Raw genomic sequence first — 13,059 nt, forward strand, 5'->3', positions numbered from 1 at the left:
GGGATTTTTGGGGGAATTTTGGGGGGCTTTTTTGGGGGATTTTTGGGTTTTTTTGGGGGGATTTTGCGGGTTTTTGGGGAAATTTTTGGGGGGTTTTATGGGGGATTTTTGCGGGGTTTTTTTGGGTTTTTTGGGGGGGATTTTTGGGGTTTTTTTAGGGATTTTGGGGGAATTTTGGGGGGTTTTTTGGGGGATTTTTGTGGGTTTTTTGGGTGTTTTTGAGGGGGATTTTTGGGGTTTTTTGGGGGGATTTTTGCGGGTTTTTTGGGGATTTTTGGGAGCTTTTTGGGGGCATTTTTGCGGGTTTTTTGGGGGATTTGGGGGGATCTTGAGAGAGAATTTTGGGGATTTTGGAGGGAATTTTGGGGGTTTTTTTGCGGGTTTTTTGGGGATTTTTGCGAGGTTTTTTGGGGATTTTTGGGGGATTTTTGGGGTTTTTGAGGGGGATTTTGGGGGGGATTTTTGGGGGGTCCCTGGGTTTTTTTGGGGGGGAGTTTTGGGGGTCCCTGGGGGGTTTTTGGGGGGGTACCTCGGTGCTGGCGCGGGGGCTGGGGCGCTGCTGCAGGCGCTTGTGGAGCCCCTCGGAGCCAAAATCCAGCTTGGGGCGTTTGGGGGGGGTCTGGGGGGGGGAAAAAGGGGGGGCTCAGGGAGACCCCAGACCCAAAACTGAACCCCCCAGACCCAAAACTGAACCCCCAAACCACTCCAGCCCCCTCCAGGACCCCCCAAAATTACCCCAATCCCCCCCAAATTCCTCCCTGACCCCCCCAAACTCCCCCAGGACCCCTCGGAGACCACCCCAAAACCCCCCCAGGACTCCACTCCCACAAACCCCTCCAGGACCCCCCAAATTCCTCCAGGACACCCCAAACTCCCCCAGGACCTCCCCAAATTACCCCTAATGCCCCAAATCCCCCCCAAACCCCTCGAGGACCCCCCAAATTACCCCAAACCCCCCTAATCCCCCCTCAATTACCCCAAACCCCCCAAATCCCCCCCAAATGACCCCAAACCCCCCAAATCCCACCCCCAAATTACCCCAAACCCCCCAAATCCCCCCCCAAATGACCCCAAACCCCCTCAAACCCCCCCAAATTACCCCAAACCCCCCAAATCCCCCCTCAAATTACCCCAAACCCCTCCAGGACCCCCCTAATCCCCCCCACGACCCCCCCCAAAGGACCCCAAACCCCCCAAATCCCACCCTCAAATTACCCCAAACCCCCCAAATTCCACCCCAAATGACCCAAAACCCCCTAATCCCACCCCAAATGACCCCAACCCCCCCAAATCCACCCCAAATGACCCCAAACCCCCCAAGTCCCCCCTCAAATTACCCCAAACCCCCCTAATCCCCCTCAAATTACCCCAAACCCCCCAAATCCCACCCCAAATTATCCCAAACCCCCCAAATCCCACCCCAAATTATCCCAAACCCCTCTAATCCCACCCAAATTACCCCAAACCCCCCAAATCCCCCCCCCAAATTACCCCAAACCCCTCCAGGACCCCCCTAATCCCCCCCACGACCCCCCCCAAATGACCCCAAACCCCCCAAATCCCACCCCAAATTACCCCAAACCCCCCAAATCCCACCCCAAATTACCCCAAACCCCCCTAATCCCTCCTCAAATTACCCCAAACCCCCCTAATCCCTCCTCAAATTACCCCAAACCCCCCAATCCCACCCCAAATTACCCCAAACCCCCCAAATCCACCCCAAATGACCCCAAACCCCTCCAGGACCCCACTAATCCCCCCCACGACCCCCCCCAAAGGACCCCAAACCCCCCAAATCCCCCCTCAAATTACCCCAAACCCCCCAAATCCCCCCTCAAATTACCCCAAACCCCCCTAACCCCGCCCAAATGACCCCAAACCCCCCTAATCCCCCCCAAATTACCCCAAACCCCCTTAATCCACCCTCAAACCCCCCCAAACTTTTTCAGGACACCCCCAACCCCCCCCAAACCCCTCTAGGACCCCCCCAAACCCCTCTAGGACCCCCCCAAGTGTCCCCAAATGCCACCAAGACCCCTCAGAGACCCTCCCCGAGCCCACCGTGGTGCTGCCCCATCCCGCAGAGCTCCTCGGACACCCTGAAGTGCAGCATCTCCGACATCCTCGGCTTCTCGGGCACCTGGGGGGGCAAAAATCGACCCCCAAACCCTCGGGGGGGGTCCCCAAAATCCTCAGGGGGGTCCTCAAAACCCCGGGGAGGGGGTCACACCCCCCTCCCAAACTCAGCCCTTACCTGTCCGTTGCTGGGCTTGGCCATGGTCTTGCGAGCCCGGTGGATTTTGGGGGGCTCGGGGGGGTTTGGGGGGGGCTCCGGGGGGTTTTGGGGGGGTTCAGGGGGTGGGGGGCGACCCCCAGGACCACCCCCAGCCCCGGGAAGGCTGAGCAGGCGCAAGGCCAGGCTTTGGCCTGGGGGGGTTTTGCCACCCCCCGCCCCCGTCAGGGACATTTTGGCACGGCTGGGGGGGGGAAGGGAGGTGGGGGGAGACCCCCCCCCACCTGAGACCCCCAAAATCGGCCCCCCCCGGCCTGGGGAGCCCGGCAGGGTCTTGGTGGCGTGACCTGGGGGGAGGAAAAAAAGGGGAGACCCCTCCTCAAATTGAGCTAAAAGTCAAAATTTACAAACTCCCCCTCCCCACCCAAAACCTTCAGACCCCCCCGAGGACCCCCAAAACCCCCCCTGAGATCCCCAAAAAGGGTCCAGACCCCCCCAAAATGCCCCTAACCCGCCCCCAGACCCCCTCCCAGGACCTCCAGACCCCCCCAAAATCCTCCCAGACCCTCTCAAATCCCTTCCAGGACCCCCAGACCCCTCCAAAACCCCCTTAACCCCCCCCTCATCCTCCCCAGACCCCCCAAAACACCCCCAGACCTCCCACAAACCCCTCCATAGCCCCCTCACACCCCCAAAATCCTCCCAGACCGCCTCAAATCCCTTCCAGGACCCCCAGACCCCCCCAAAACCCCCTTAAACCCCCCCTCATCCTCCCCAGACCCCCCAAAACACCCCCAGACCCCCCCAAACCCCTCCAAAACCCCCTCAAACCCCTCCCAAAATCCTCCCAGACCCCCTCAAATCCCTTCCAGGACCCCCAGACCCCCCCAAAACCCCCTTAAACCCCCCCCCATCCTCCCCAGACCCCCCAAAACACCCCCAGACCTCCCACAAACCCCTCCATAGCCCCCTCAAACACCCCAAAATCCTCCCAGACCCCCCCAAAATCCCCTCAAACCCCCCAGGCACCCCCCAAAATGCCCTCAGCCTCTCCCCCAGGACCCCCAGACCTCCCCAAAATCCTCCCAGACCCCCTAAAACGCCCCCAGACCCCCCCCCCCTCACCTGGCAGCCCTTTGGTGCCACTGCCACCCCCTGGGGGGGTCCCCTGAGCCCCCTCCCCATCGCTGGGGCTGCCCCCCCCCAGCCCCTCCTCATCTGGGGGGGCCCCCCCGGCTGTGGGGGGGGGTCCCCACCGGGAGGGGGAGGGTCGCAGGGGGAGGGGCTGCCCGGGGGGAGTCCTGGGAGGGGAGAAAAAGGGGGGGTCAGGGGGGGATTGGGGGGGTTTTGAGGAGATTTTGGGGGGTTTTGAGGGGGTCTGGGGGGGTTGAGGGCATTTGGGGAGGGGTCTGGGGTTCCTGGAGGGGCTCAGGGGGTTCTTAGGGGGAATCTGGGGGTCCTGGGGGGGGTCTGGGGGCATTTTGGGGAGGTCACGGGGGTGCTGGAGGGGTCCAGAGGGGTTTTGGGGGGTCTAGGGGGGTTCTGAGGGCATTTGGGGGGGGATCTGGGAATCCTGGGGGGATCTGGGGGGCTTTGAGGGGGTCCTGAGGGGATCTCAGGGGGATCCTGAGGGGGATCCTGAGGGGAATGAAAAGGGGGATCAAAGGGGGTCTCAGGAGGATCCTGAGGGGAGATCTCGGGGGAATCCTGAGGGGATCCTGAGGGGGATCTCGGGGGGATCCTGAGGGGGATCTCGAGGGAATCAAAGTGGGGATCAAAACAGGGGGAGGGGGTCACTCACCGGCCTCTCCCGCCGCCTCCACCACGAGGGTCCCGACGGGAGGGTCCTGAGGGGGAGGGGGAGGGGCAGAGCGCTCCGTGAGGGGAGCGCCCCTCCCCTCAGCGGATCCCGCCCTTCCCCCCGCTCACAGACGCCCCCCGGCTCCCCAAAACCCCTCAAAACCCTCAAAAAAACCCCAAAATCGCCTCAAAATGCCCCAAAAAGCGGCCCCGGTGCGGCCTCCCCTCAGACCTCGGCGCCTCCCGCCGCCTCCATCACCGCCGAGCGCGCCGCGCGCGGTGACGTCAGCACGCAGCGTGGAGAGGCGTGGTTATGCCTTATATGGGTAAAACCACGCCCACCGCGCAACGCTTTGTCCAGTCGGCGTGGCTCCGCCCACTCTGTAAGCCACGCCCCTTGAGTTAACCACGCCCATTTCTATGGGGGGGGATAAATTAATAAATTCCCCAAATTAATAAATCACTACAAATAAATAAATCCTCAAAAACAAACACAAAAAAATTTAAAAATACAAAAAGATAAGTTAATAAAGCCCCATAAAATTAATAAGTCCCCAAAAATAAATTCCTAAAAATTAATAGATCCCAAACATTAAATTAATAAGTCACCCAAAATTAAATAGTGCCCCAAAAATATAAAAATCCCCCAAAATAAGTTTAAAAATTCCCAGAAAATGGATAAATGCCCCAAAGTAAATCCCCAAAAAAATTAAAGAATCCACAAAATTAAATTAATAAGTCAACCAAAATTAAACTCCCAAAATCAAATCAATCCCCAAAACTAAAAGAATAAACCCCAAAAAAAGAAATAAAAAAAATCTGGTTTACGTTTTTCTTCAAAATCCATTTATTACAAAAAAATTCCAAAAAAAACTCCGTGGGGGAGGGGTCCCACAGCCCCTCCCCCACCTCAAAAAGGGTCTCACACCCCCCCAAAATCCCCCCAAAAAGGGAACCCCGAATTTCTCCTCTCTACCCCCTAACCCCCCCCAAAAAAACCCCAAATTTTGGGGTCCCCCTCCCCCACCACCCCAAATCCTTTCCCCCCTCCCCCACCCTAAAATTCCCCTCCCCCACCCCTCGCTACAACCTAAGGGGGGTCCTCCCCCCCCCCCCCAAAATCCTAAAATCTACAAAAACCCCCCAAAAAAATATTGGGGGGACCCCAAAAAATTCAGGGGAACCCCCCCCCAAAAAAAAAAATCAGGAGGGACCCCAAAAATTTGACGGGGACCCCAAAAAATCCAGAGAGACCCCAAAAAAATCAGGGGGACCCCCCAAAAAAATCCCCCAAATTTTCCACCAAGGCCTTAGGACCCCCAAATTTACCCCAAGGGCCCAAAATTTGGGGGGGGGGGGGGGGGGAGCCCCCCAAGAATCAGAATTTTTTTTTTTTGCATAAAATTTTGGGGTTTTTTGGCTTTTTTGGAGCTGGGTTTTAAACGGGGACCCCAAATTTGTCACCTGGGTGGTCCAGGACCCCGAAATTTGTCACTCAATTTTTTTTTGGGGGGGGTTCCCCACCATTTTGGGGTCGTTTTGCTGCATTTTGGGGTCGGTCCCCTCCATCCCAGCAGGGTCCAGTGTCCAGGGGTCACTTCCCCCCACTCTGGGGTCACTTTGGGGTCACTCCCCCCCACTCAGGGGTCACTTTGGGGTCACTCCCCCCCACTCTGGGGTCACTTTGGGGTCACTTCCCCCACTTTGGGGTCACTCCCCCCACTTTGGGGTCGTTCCCCCCCATTTTGGGGTTGTTCCTGACCACTTTGGGGTCACTCTGGGGTCACTTTGGCCACCACCCCAGTGGTCACCCACTTGATGTCCAGCAGGGTCCAGTGTCCAGTGGTCACTCTCCCCACTCTGGGGTCACTTGGGGGTCACTTCCCCCCACTTTGGGGTCATTTCCCAGCATTTTGGGGTCACTCCCCACCACTCTGGGGTCATTCTGGTGGTCACTCTAGGGTCACTTTGGCCACCACCCCGGTGGTCACCCCCTCAGTGTCCAGCAGGGTCCAGTGTCCAGGGGTCACTCCCCACCACTCTGAGGTCACTTTGAGCCACTTTGGGGTCACTTCATGCCACCCTGTGGTCACCTGGTGGTCACCTGGTGGTCACTTCGCCCTCCTGGCCACCACCCCGGTGGTCACCCCCTCAATGTCCAGCAGGGATTCAGTGTCCAGGGGTCACTCCCCCCAATTTTGGGGTCACTTTGTGCCACTTTGGGGTCACTCTGGGGTCACTTTGGCCACCACCCTGGTGGTCACCCCCTCAATGTCCAGCAGGCTCCAGTGTCCAGGGGTCACTCCCCACCACTCTGGGGTCACTTGCTGGTCACTTGGTGGTCACTTTGGGGTCGTTCCTCCTCATTCTGAGGTCACTCCCCCCAACTCTGGGGTCACTCCCCACCACTCTGGTGGTCACCTGGTGGTCACTTCGCCCTCCTGGCCACCACCCTGGTGGTCACTCCCTCAATGTCCAGCAGGGTCCAGTGTCCAGGGGTCACTCTCCACCACTCTGGGGTCACTTTGAGCCACTTTGGGGTCACTTCGTGCCACCCTGGTGGTCACCTGGTGGTCACTTCGCCCTCCTGACCACCACCCCGGTGGTCACTCCCTCAGTGTCCAGCAGGGTCCAGTGTCCAGGGGTCACTCCCCCCAACTCTGGGGTCACTTGGTGCCACCCTGGTGGTCACCTGGTGGTCACTTTGCCCTCCTGGCCACCACCCCGGTGGTCACTCTCTCGATGTCCAGCAGGGTCCAGTGTCCAGGGGTCACTCCCCACCACTCTGGGGTCACTTCATGCCACTCTGGTGGTCACTTTGTGGTCACTTTGCCCTCCTGGCCACCACCCCAGTGGTCACCCCCTCAATGTCCAGCAGGGATTCAGTGTCCAGGGGTCACTCCCCACCAGTCTGGGGTCACTTTGTGCCACTCTGTTGGCCACTCTGGTGGTCACTTCACCCTCCTGGCCACCACCCTGGTGGTCACTCCCTCGATGTCCAGCAGGCTCCAGTGTCCAGGGGTCACTCCCCACCACTCTGGGGTCACTTCATGCCACTTTGGTGGTCACCTGATGGTCACCTGGTGGTCACTTTGGCCCCCTGGCCACCACCCCAGTGGTCACCCCCTCAATGTCCAGCAGGCTCCAGTGTCCAGGGGTCACTCCCCCCAACTCTGGGGGTCACTTTGTGCCACTCTGGGGGTCACTTTGTGCCACTCTGGTGGTCACTTCGCCCTCCTGGCCACCACCCCGGTGGTCACTCTCTCGATGTCCAGCAGGGTCCAGTGTCCAGGGGTCACTCCCCACCACACTGGGGTCACTTTGAGCCACTTTGGGGTCACTTTGAGGGTCAGTTCGTGACCACTTTCAGGGTCACTTCATGGTCACTTTGGCCCCCTTGCCACCACCCTGGTGGTCACCCCCTCAGTGTCCAGCAGGGTCCAGTGTCCAGGGGTCACTCCCCACAACTCTGGGGTCACTTGGTGGTCACTTGGTGGTCACTTTGGGGTCGTTCCTCCTCATTCTGAGGTCACTCCCCCCAACTCTGGGGGTCACCTGGTGGTCACTTTGCCCTCCTGGCCACCACCCCAGTGGTCACCCCCTCAATGTCCAGCAGGGTCCAGTGTCCAGGGGTCACTCCCCCCCACTCTGGGGTCACTTCGTGCCACCCTGGTGGTCACTTTGGGGTCACTTTGCCCTCCTGACCACCACCCTGGTGGTCACTCTCTCGATGTCCAGCAGGGTCCAGTGTCCAGGGGTCACTCCCCACCAGTCTGGGGTCACTTTGAGCCACTTTGGGGTCACTTCATGCCACCCTGGTGGTCACCTGGTGGTCACTTTGCCCTCCTGGCCACCACCCTGGTGGTCACCCCCTCAGTGTCCAGCAGGGTCCAGTGGTCACTCCCCACCACTCTGGGGTCACTTGGTGGTCACTTGGTGGTCACTTTGGGGTCGTTCCTCCTCATTCTGAGGTCACTCCCCCCCACTCTGGGGTCACTTTGTGCCACCCTGGTGGTCACCTGGTGGTCACCTGGTGGTCACTTTGCCCTCCTGGCCACCACCCTGGTGGTCACTCCCTCGATGTCCAGCAGGGTCCAGTGTCCAGGGGTCACTCCCCACCACTCTGGGGGTCACTTTGTGCCACTCTGGGGGTCACTTTGTGCCACTCTGGTGGTCACTTCGCCCTCCTGACCACCACCCTGGTGGTCACCCCCTCAGTGTCCAGCAGGGTCCAGTGTCCAGGGGTCACTCCCCCCCACTCTGGGGTCACTTGGTGGTCACTTGGTGGTCACTTTGGGGTCGTTCCTTCTCATTCTGAGGTCACTCCCCCCCACTCTGGGGGTCACTTTGTGCCACCCTGGTGGTCACTCTGAGGTCACTTCGCCCTCCTGACCACCACCCCCGCGGTCACCCCCTCACCTGACCCCTCACTCCCCTCCCTCCACCCCCACCCCTCCACCCCCTCCTGACCCGGGAGAGAACCCAGCACCCCCCTCGCTCCCCCCACCCCCTCCCCCCACCACGCCGGGCCCTCCCCCACCCCAACATCAACGCATCACCACTCCCCCCTCGGCCCCTCCCGCTTCCAGAACGTTCTGCGCCGTGGTTTTGCCGTGCTGCTCCTTCAGGTGCCGCCGGATTGCCGGCTTGTGGGCGAACCTGACGTCGCAGTAGGAGCACCTGTAGGGCCGGGCGCCGCTGTGCAGGTTCAGGTGGTCGTGCAGGGTGGATTTCTGGGTGAAGCTCTTGCCGCAGACGCCGCAGCCGTGCGATTTGACGCCGCGGTGCACGTTCATGTGCCGGTTCAGGTTGCTGCTGTGGTTGAACTGCTTCCCGCAGCGAGGGCACATGAACACGAAGTGCTGCGCCCGCATGTGGAACACCAGCTTCTCCACGCCCTGGAAGCTCTCCCCGCACTTCCCACACCGCGATGATGATGATGATGACGATGATGATGATGGCGTGGCGGTGGCCGAGGTGCCCACAGCTCCTTGGTTGCCCGGCGGCTCCTCGCTGGTGGCCACGGCGTTGTTGTTACCGGGGAAGATGACCAAACCTTCGCCCTCGGCATCCTCGGCCAGGCTGTAGCACGCCTTGACCACCCCCAGCTGCGCCGTGGCGTTGTCCGGCGCCGCGGCCACCACGGCTGTCACCCCCCCTCCGCTTTGGGTCACCGCCTCGCCTCCGGCCACCGCCGGCCACCTCCTCCCCCTGCGCCGCGTGGCCGGCTCCACCTTCACGATACAAACATCCGTCGCGTCCTCTTCGTCCTCCTCATCCTCATCCTCCTCCGCCTTCGGAGCTTGCACCGGCGCCGTCGGGGAGGGCTGGATGAACCTGGCCAGCGCTCCCCTGCACCTCTCCACCACGTGCTCCATCTGCAGGTAGCTGGCGGCCGTCAGGTAATTCACCAGGTCCCTGCCGGCGAACTCCAGCGCGCCGGTGTAGCAGGAGAGCAGCAGGTCGGCCAGCACGCGGGCGCTGTGGGCCAGCGAGACGCGCAGCTCGGCCGCCGGGTTCAGCAGGAACTGGTCGCGCAGGAAGGGCGAGCAGGCGGCCAGGATGACGCGGTGGCCGCGGAAGCGCAGGCTCCTGGCCACGATGGTGACGTCGCAGAAGCGCTCCTCGGCCCGCAGGCGCGTCATGGAGCGCAGCGCCGCCGCCTCGTGGCCCGGCAGCTGGAAACGGAGCAGCTCGGCGCAGGAGGACATGGTGGGGGTGCTGGGGGGGGGGTACTGGGAGGGACTGGGAGGGACTGGGAGGGGAGTTATGGGCACTGGGAGGGACTGGGAGGGACTGGGAGAGACTGGGAGGGGAGTTATGGGCACTGGGAGGGACTGGGAGGGACTGGGAGGGGAGTTATGGGCACTGGGAGTGGAGTTATGGGCACTGGGAGGGACTGGGAGTGGAGTTTTGGGCACTGGGAGGGACTGGGAGGGACTGGGAGGAGAGTTATGGGCACTGGGAGGGACTGGGAGGGACTGGGAGGGGAGTTATGGGCACTGGGAGCGGAGTTATGGGCACTGGGAGGGACTGGGAGGGACTGGGAGGGACTGGGAGGGCGGTTATGGGCACTGGGAGTGGAGTTATGGGCACTGAGAGGGACTGGGAGGGACTGGGAGGGACTGGGAGGGGGGTTATGGGTACTGGGAGGGGGGTTATGGGCACTGGGAGGAACTGGGAGGGGAGTTATGGGCACTGGGAGGGACTGGGAGGGACTGGGAGTAGAGTTATGGGCACTGGAGGGACTGGGAGTGGAGTTAGGGGCACTGGGCGGGACTGGGAGGGACTGGGAGGGACTGGGAGGGGAGTTATGGGCACTGGGAGGGACTGGGAGGGACTGGGAGTAGAGTTATGGGCACTGGGGGGCACTGGAGGGACTGGGAGTGGAGTTATGGGCACTGGGAGGGACTGGGAGGGCGGTTATGGGCACTGGGATGGAACTGGGAGGGGAGTTATGGGCACTGGGAGGGGAGTTATGGGCACTGGGAGGCACTGGGAGGGGAGTTATGGGGACTGGGAGGGACTGGGAGGGACTGGGAGTAGATTTATGGGGACTGGAAGGGACTGGGAGCAACTGGGAGGGGAGTTATGGGGACTGGGAGGGACTGGGAGGGACTGGGAGCAAGGATATGGGGACCAGAAAGAACTGAGAGGGCACTGGGGGGGACTGGGATGGACTGGGAGGGGGAGTGATGGGCACTGGGAGGGACTGGGAGTGAGTTTGGAAGAGACTGGGGAGACTGGAAGGGGATTGGGAGGGGACTGGGGGGCACTGGGAGGCACTGGGAGGGACTGGGAGCACAGATCTGGGCACTGGGAGTGATGGGAAGTGGGACTGGGAGCACTGGGAAGGGGTGATGGGGGTCACTGGGAGTTACTGGGAGCACTGTGGGGGTCACTGGGAGTTACTGGGAGCACTGGGAAGGGGTGATGGGGGTCACTGAGTGTTACTGGGAGCACTGTGGGGGTCACTGGGAGTTACTGGGAGCACTGGGAAGGGGTGATGGGGGTCACTGAGAGTTACTGGGAGCACTCTGGGGGTCACTTGGAGTTACTGGGAGCACTGGGAGGGTCACTGGGAGTTACTGGGAGCACTGGGAGGGTCACTGAGAGTTACTGGGAGCACTCTGGGGGTCACTGGGAGTTACTGGGAGTTACTGGGAGCACTGATGGGGGGGTGGGGAAGGCTCCGGGAGTCACGTGGCTGCACCTGCGGAAAGACGGGGGGGAGGGGCGCCAACACCGAGTGAGGGGGGGGGTGGGGTGAGGGGAAACCAAGGCCGCGCCGTGACGTCACCGCGCGCGGCCGCCCCCCCTCCCTCACAAAACCGCCCCCCCCCCCAAAACCACCGCTTTCCTCTCCCCTCCCCCACCTCCCCACCCTCCCCCCCGGGCCGTGCTCATCCCCCCCATCCCCCTCCCTCCCCTCCGGTACCGGCTGAGCCTCGGGCCCGGGGCAGCGAGCGAGCGGCGGCGGGAGGGAGGGAGGGAGGGGGCGCGCGCGGGGCATTCTGGGATGCAGGCGGACCCCCCCCTTCCCCTCACGGCCGCGGGGGATTCTGGGATACAGGAGGACCCCCCTTCCCCTCACGGCCGCGGGGGATTCTGGGATACAGGAGGACCCCCCTTCCCCTCACGGCCGCGGGGGATTGTGGGAAGCTGGAGGACAGCGTGACGTCACTGGAGAGCGACGGCGCGGCGTTGTTGCCATGGTGACGGGGCCGTGAGGGGAAAAGGCGGGAAAATGGGGGAAAATGGTTAAAAAAATGGTTAAAATGGTTTAAAATTATGGAAATGGTTCGTATAAAAATCGGCCGGGAAATGGGGGAGAAAAGAGTGGGAAAATCGGTCTAAAAATGGTGGGGAAATGGTGAAAAAAATGGTTAAAAAGTGGTCAGAGAGTGGTTAGGAATTGGTCGGGAAATTGTCAGGAAATGGGTGGAAAAAATTGGTGGGGAAATGGTTTAAAAATGGTGGGAAAATGGTTTAAAAATGGTCAGGAATTGGTGAGGAAATGGTCGGGAAATGGCTGAAAAAGTGGTGAAAAAATCGGTCTAAAAATGGTCAAGAAATGGTGAATAAAAGTCCAAAAATGGTGGGGGGGGAAATGATACAAAAATGATGGAAAAAATGGTCAGAAAGTATTTTTTAAATCCATCAAAAATTTGCATGAAAATCGTCCCAAAATCATATCAAATCTGTCCAAAACAAAATTTTAAAAATCGCCGAAAAAATCGTCCAAAAATCACCCAAAAAATCATCCAAAAATCATCCCAAAAAATATCCAAAAATTATCCAAAAATCACCCAAAAAATCACCCAAAAAACCACCCAAAAACCACCCAGAAATCACCCAAAAATCACCAAAAAATCACCCAAAAAATCATCCCAAAAAATATCAAAAAATCACCCCAAAAAATCATCTAAAAATCGCCCAAAAAAAATCCAAAAATCACCCCAAAAAATATCCAAAAATCACCCCAAAAAAATATCAAAAAATTATCCAAAAAATCACCCAAAAATCACCCAAAAATCACCCCGAAATCACCCAGAAATCACCCAAAAAATCACCCAAAAAAATATCCAAAAAATCACCCAAAATTATCCAAAAATTATCCAAAAATCATTCAAAAAACCACCCAGAAATCACCCAAAAATCACCCAAAAATCACCCAAAAATCACCCAAAAAAATCATCCCCAAAAATATCCAAAACTCACCCCAAAAAATATCAAAAAATCACCCCAAAAATTATCCAAAAATTATCCAAAAATCGCCAAAAAAAATCCAAAAATCACCCCAAAAATAATCCAAAAATCACCCCCAAAATTATCCAAAAATCACCCCAAAAAATATCCAAAAATCGCCCCAAAAAAATCAAAAAATCACCCCCAAAATTATCCAAAAATTATCCAAAAATCGCCCAAAAAAAATCCAAAAATCACCCCAAAAATTATCCAAAAATCACCCAAAAAATCATCCAAAAATCATCCCAAAAATTATCCAAAAATCACCCCAAAAAATA

The 13,059-nt window shown here is 58.7% G+C and overlaps 2 protein-coding genes and 1 long non-coding RNA gene across 9 annotated transcripts; all 3 read right to left on the reverse strand.

Moving 5' to 3' along the window:
* Positions 1 to 2,038: 2,038 nt before the first annotated feature.
* LOC132322667 (myosin heavy chain IB-like) lies at positions 2,039 to 4,344 on the reverse strand (the record flags this gene model as incomplete). The annotated part of the gene is made up of 5 exons (XM_059837337.1): positions 2,039 to 2,140; positions 2,255 to 2,580; positions 3,359 to 3,534; positions 4,035 to 4,080; positions 4,266 to 4,344. Coding segments are annotated over 5 exons (729 nt in total), but the record flags the coding sequence as incomplete, so codon positions are not given.
* A 772-nt stretch (positions 4,345 to 5,116) lies between these two features.
* Positions 5,117 to 8,469, reverse strand: LOC132322676 (uncharacterized). Of its 7 annotated transcripts, none has more exons than XR_009485159.1 (3): positions 8,053 to 8,469; positions 5,915 to 7,859; positions 5,117 to 5,662 (listed from the first exon to the last, which is right to left on the reverse strand). It is a non-coding gene; the product is annotated as an uncharacterized LOC132322676 (long non-coding RNA). The 7 variants fall into 7 exon arrangements; XR_009485155.1 differs by having other exon boundaries at positions 5,117 to 5,726; XR_009485156.1 differs by lacking the exon at positions 5,117 to 5,662 and having other exon boundaries at positions 5,708 to 7,588; positions 7,692 to 7,859.
* Positions 8,470 to 8,570: 101 nt separating this feature from the next.
* ZBTB12 (zinc finger and BTB domain containing 12) lies at positions 8,571 to 12,207 on the reverse strand. Its single transcript, XM_059837350.1, has 2 exons — positions 11,472 to 12,207; positions 8,571 to 11,246 (listed from the first exon to the last, which is right to left on the reverse strand). Exon 2 carries the CDS (start codon positions 9,742 to 9,744, stop codon positions 8,581 to 8,583), a length of 1,164 nt encoding a protein of 387 aa, XP_059693333.1. The 5' UTR covers positions 9,745 to 11,246; positions 11,472 to 12,207; the 3' UTR covers positions 8,571 to 8,580.
* Between the last annotated feature and the right edge of the window lie 852 nt (positions 12,208 to 13,059).

Source organism: Haemorhous mexicanus (assembly GCF_027477595.1).
Source record: "Haemorhous mexicanus isolate bHaeMex1 chromosome 32 unlocalized genomic scaffold, bHaeMex1.pri SUPER_32_unloc_2, whole genome shotgun sequence".
Lineage (NCBI taxonomy): Eukaryota > Metazoa > Chordata > Aves > Passeriformes > Fringillidae > Haemorhous > Haemorhous mexicanus.

What these genes read in the sequence shown, in the direction of transcription:
- ZBTB12 (XM_059837350.1), bottom strand. Translation starts at nt 9,744, where the DNA reads ATGTCCTCCTGCGCCGAGCTGCTCCGTTTCCAGCTGCCGGGCCACGAG.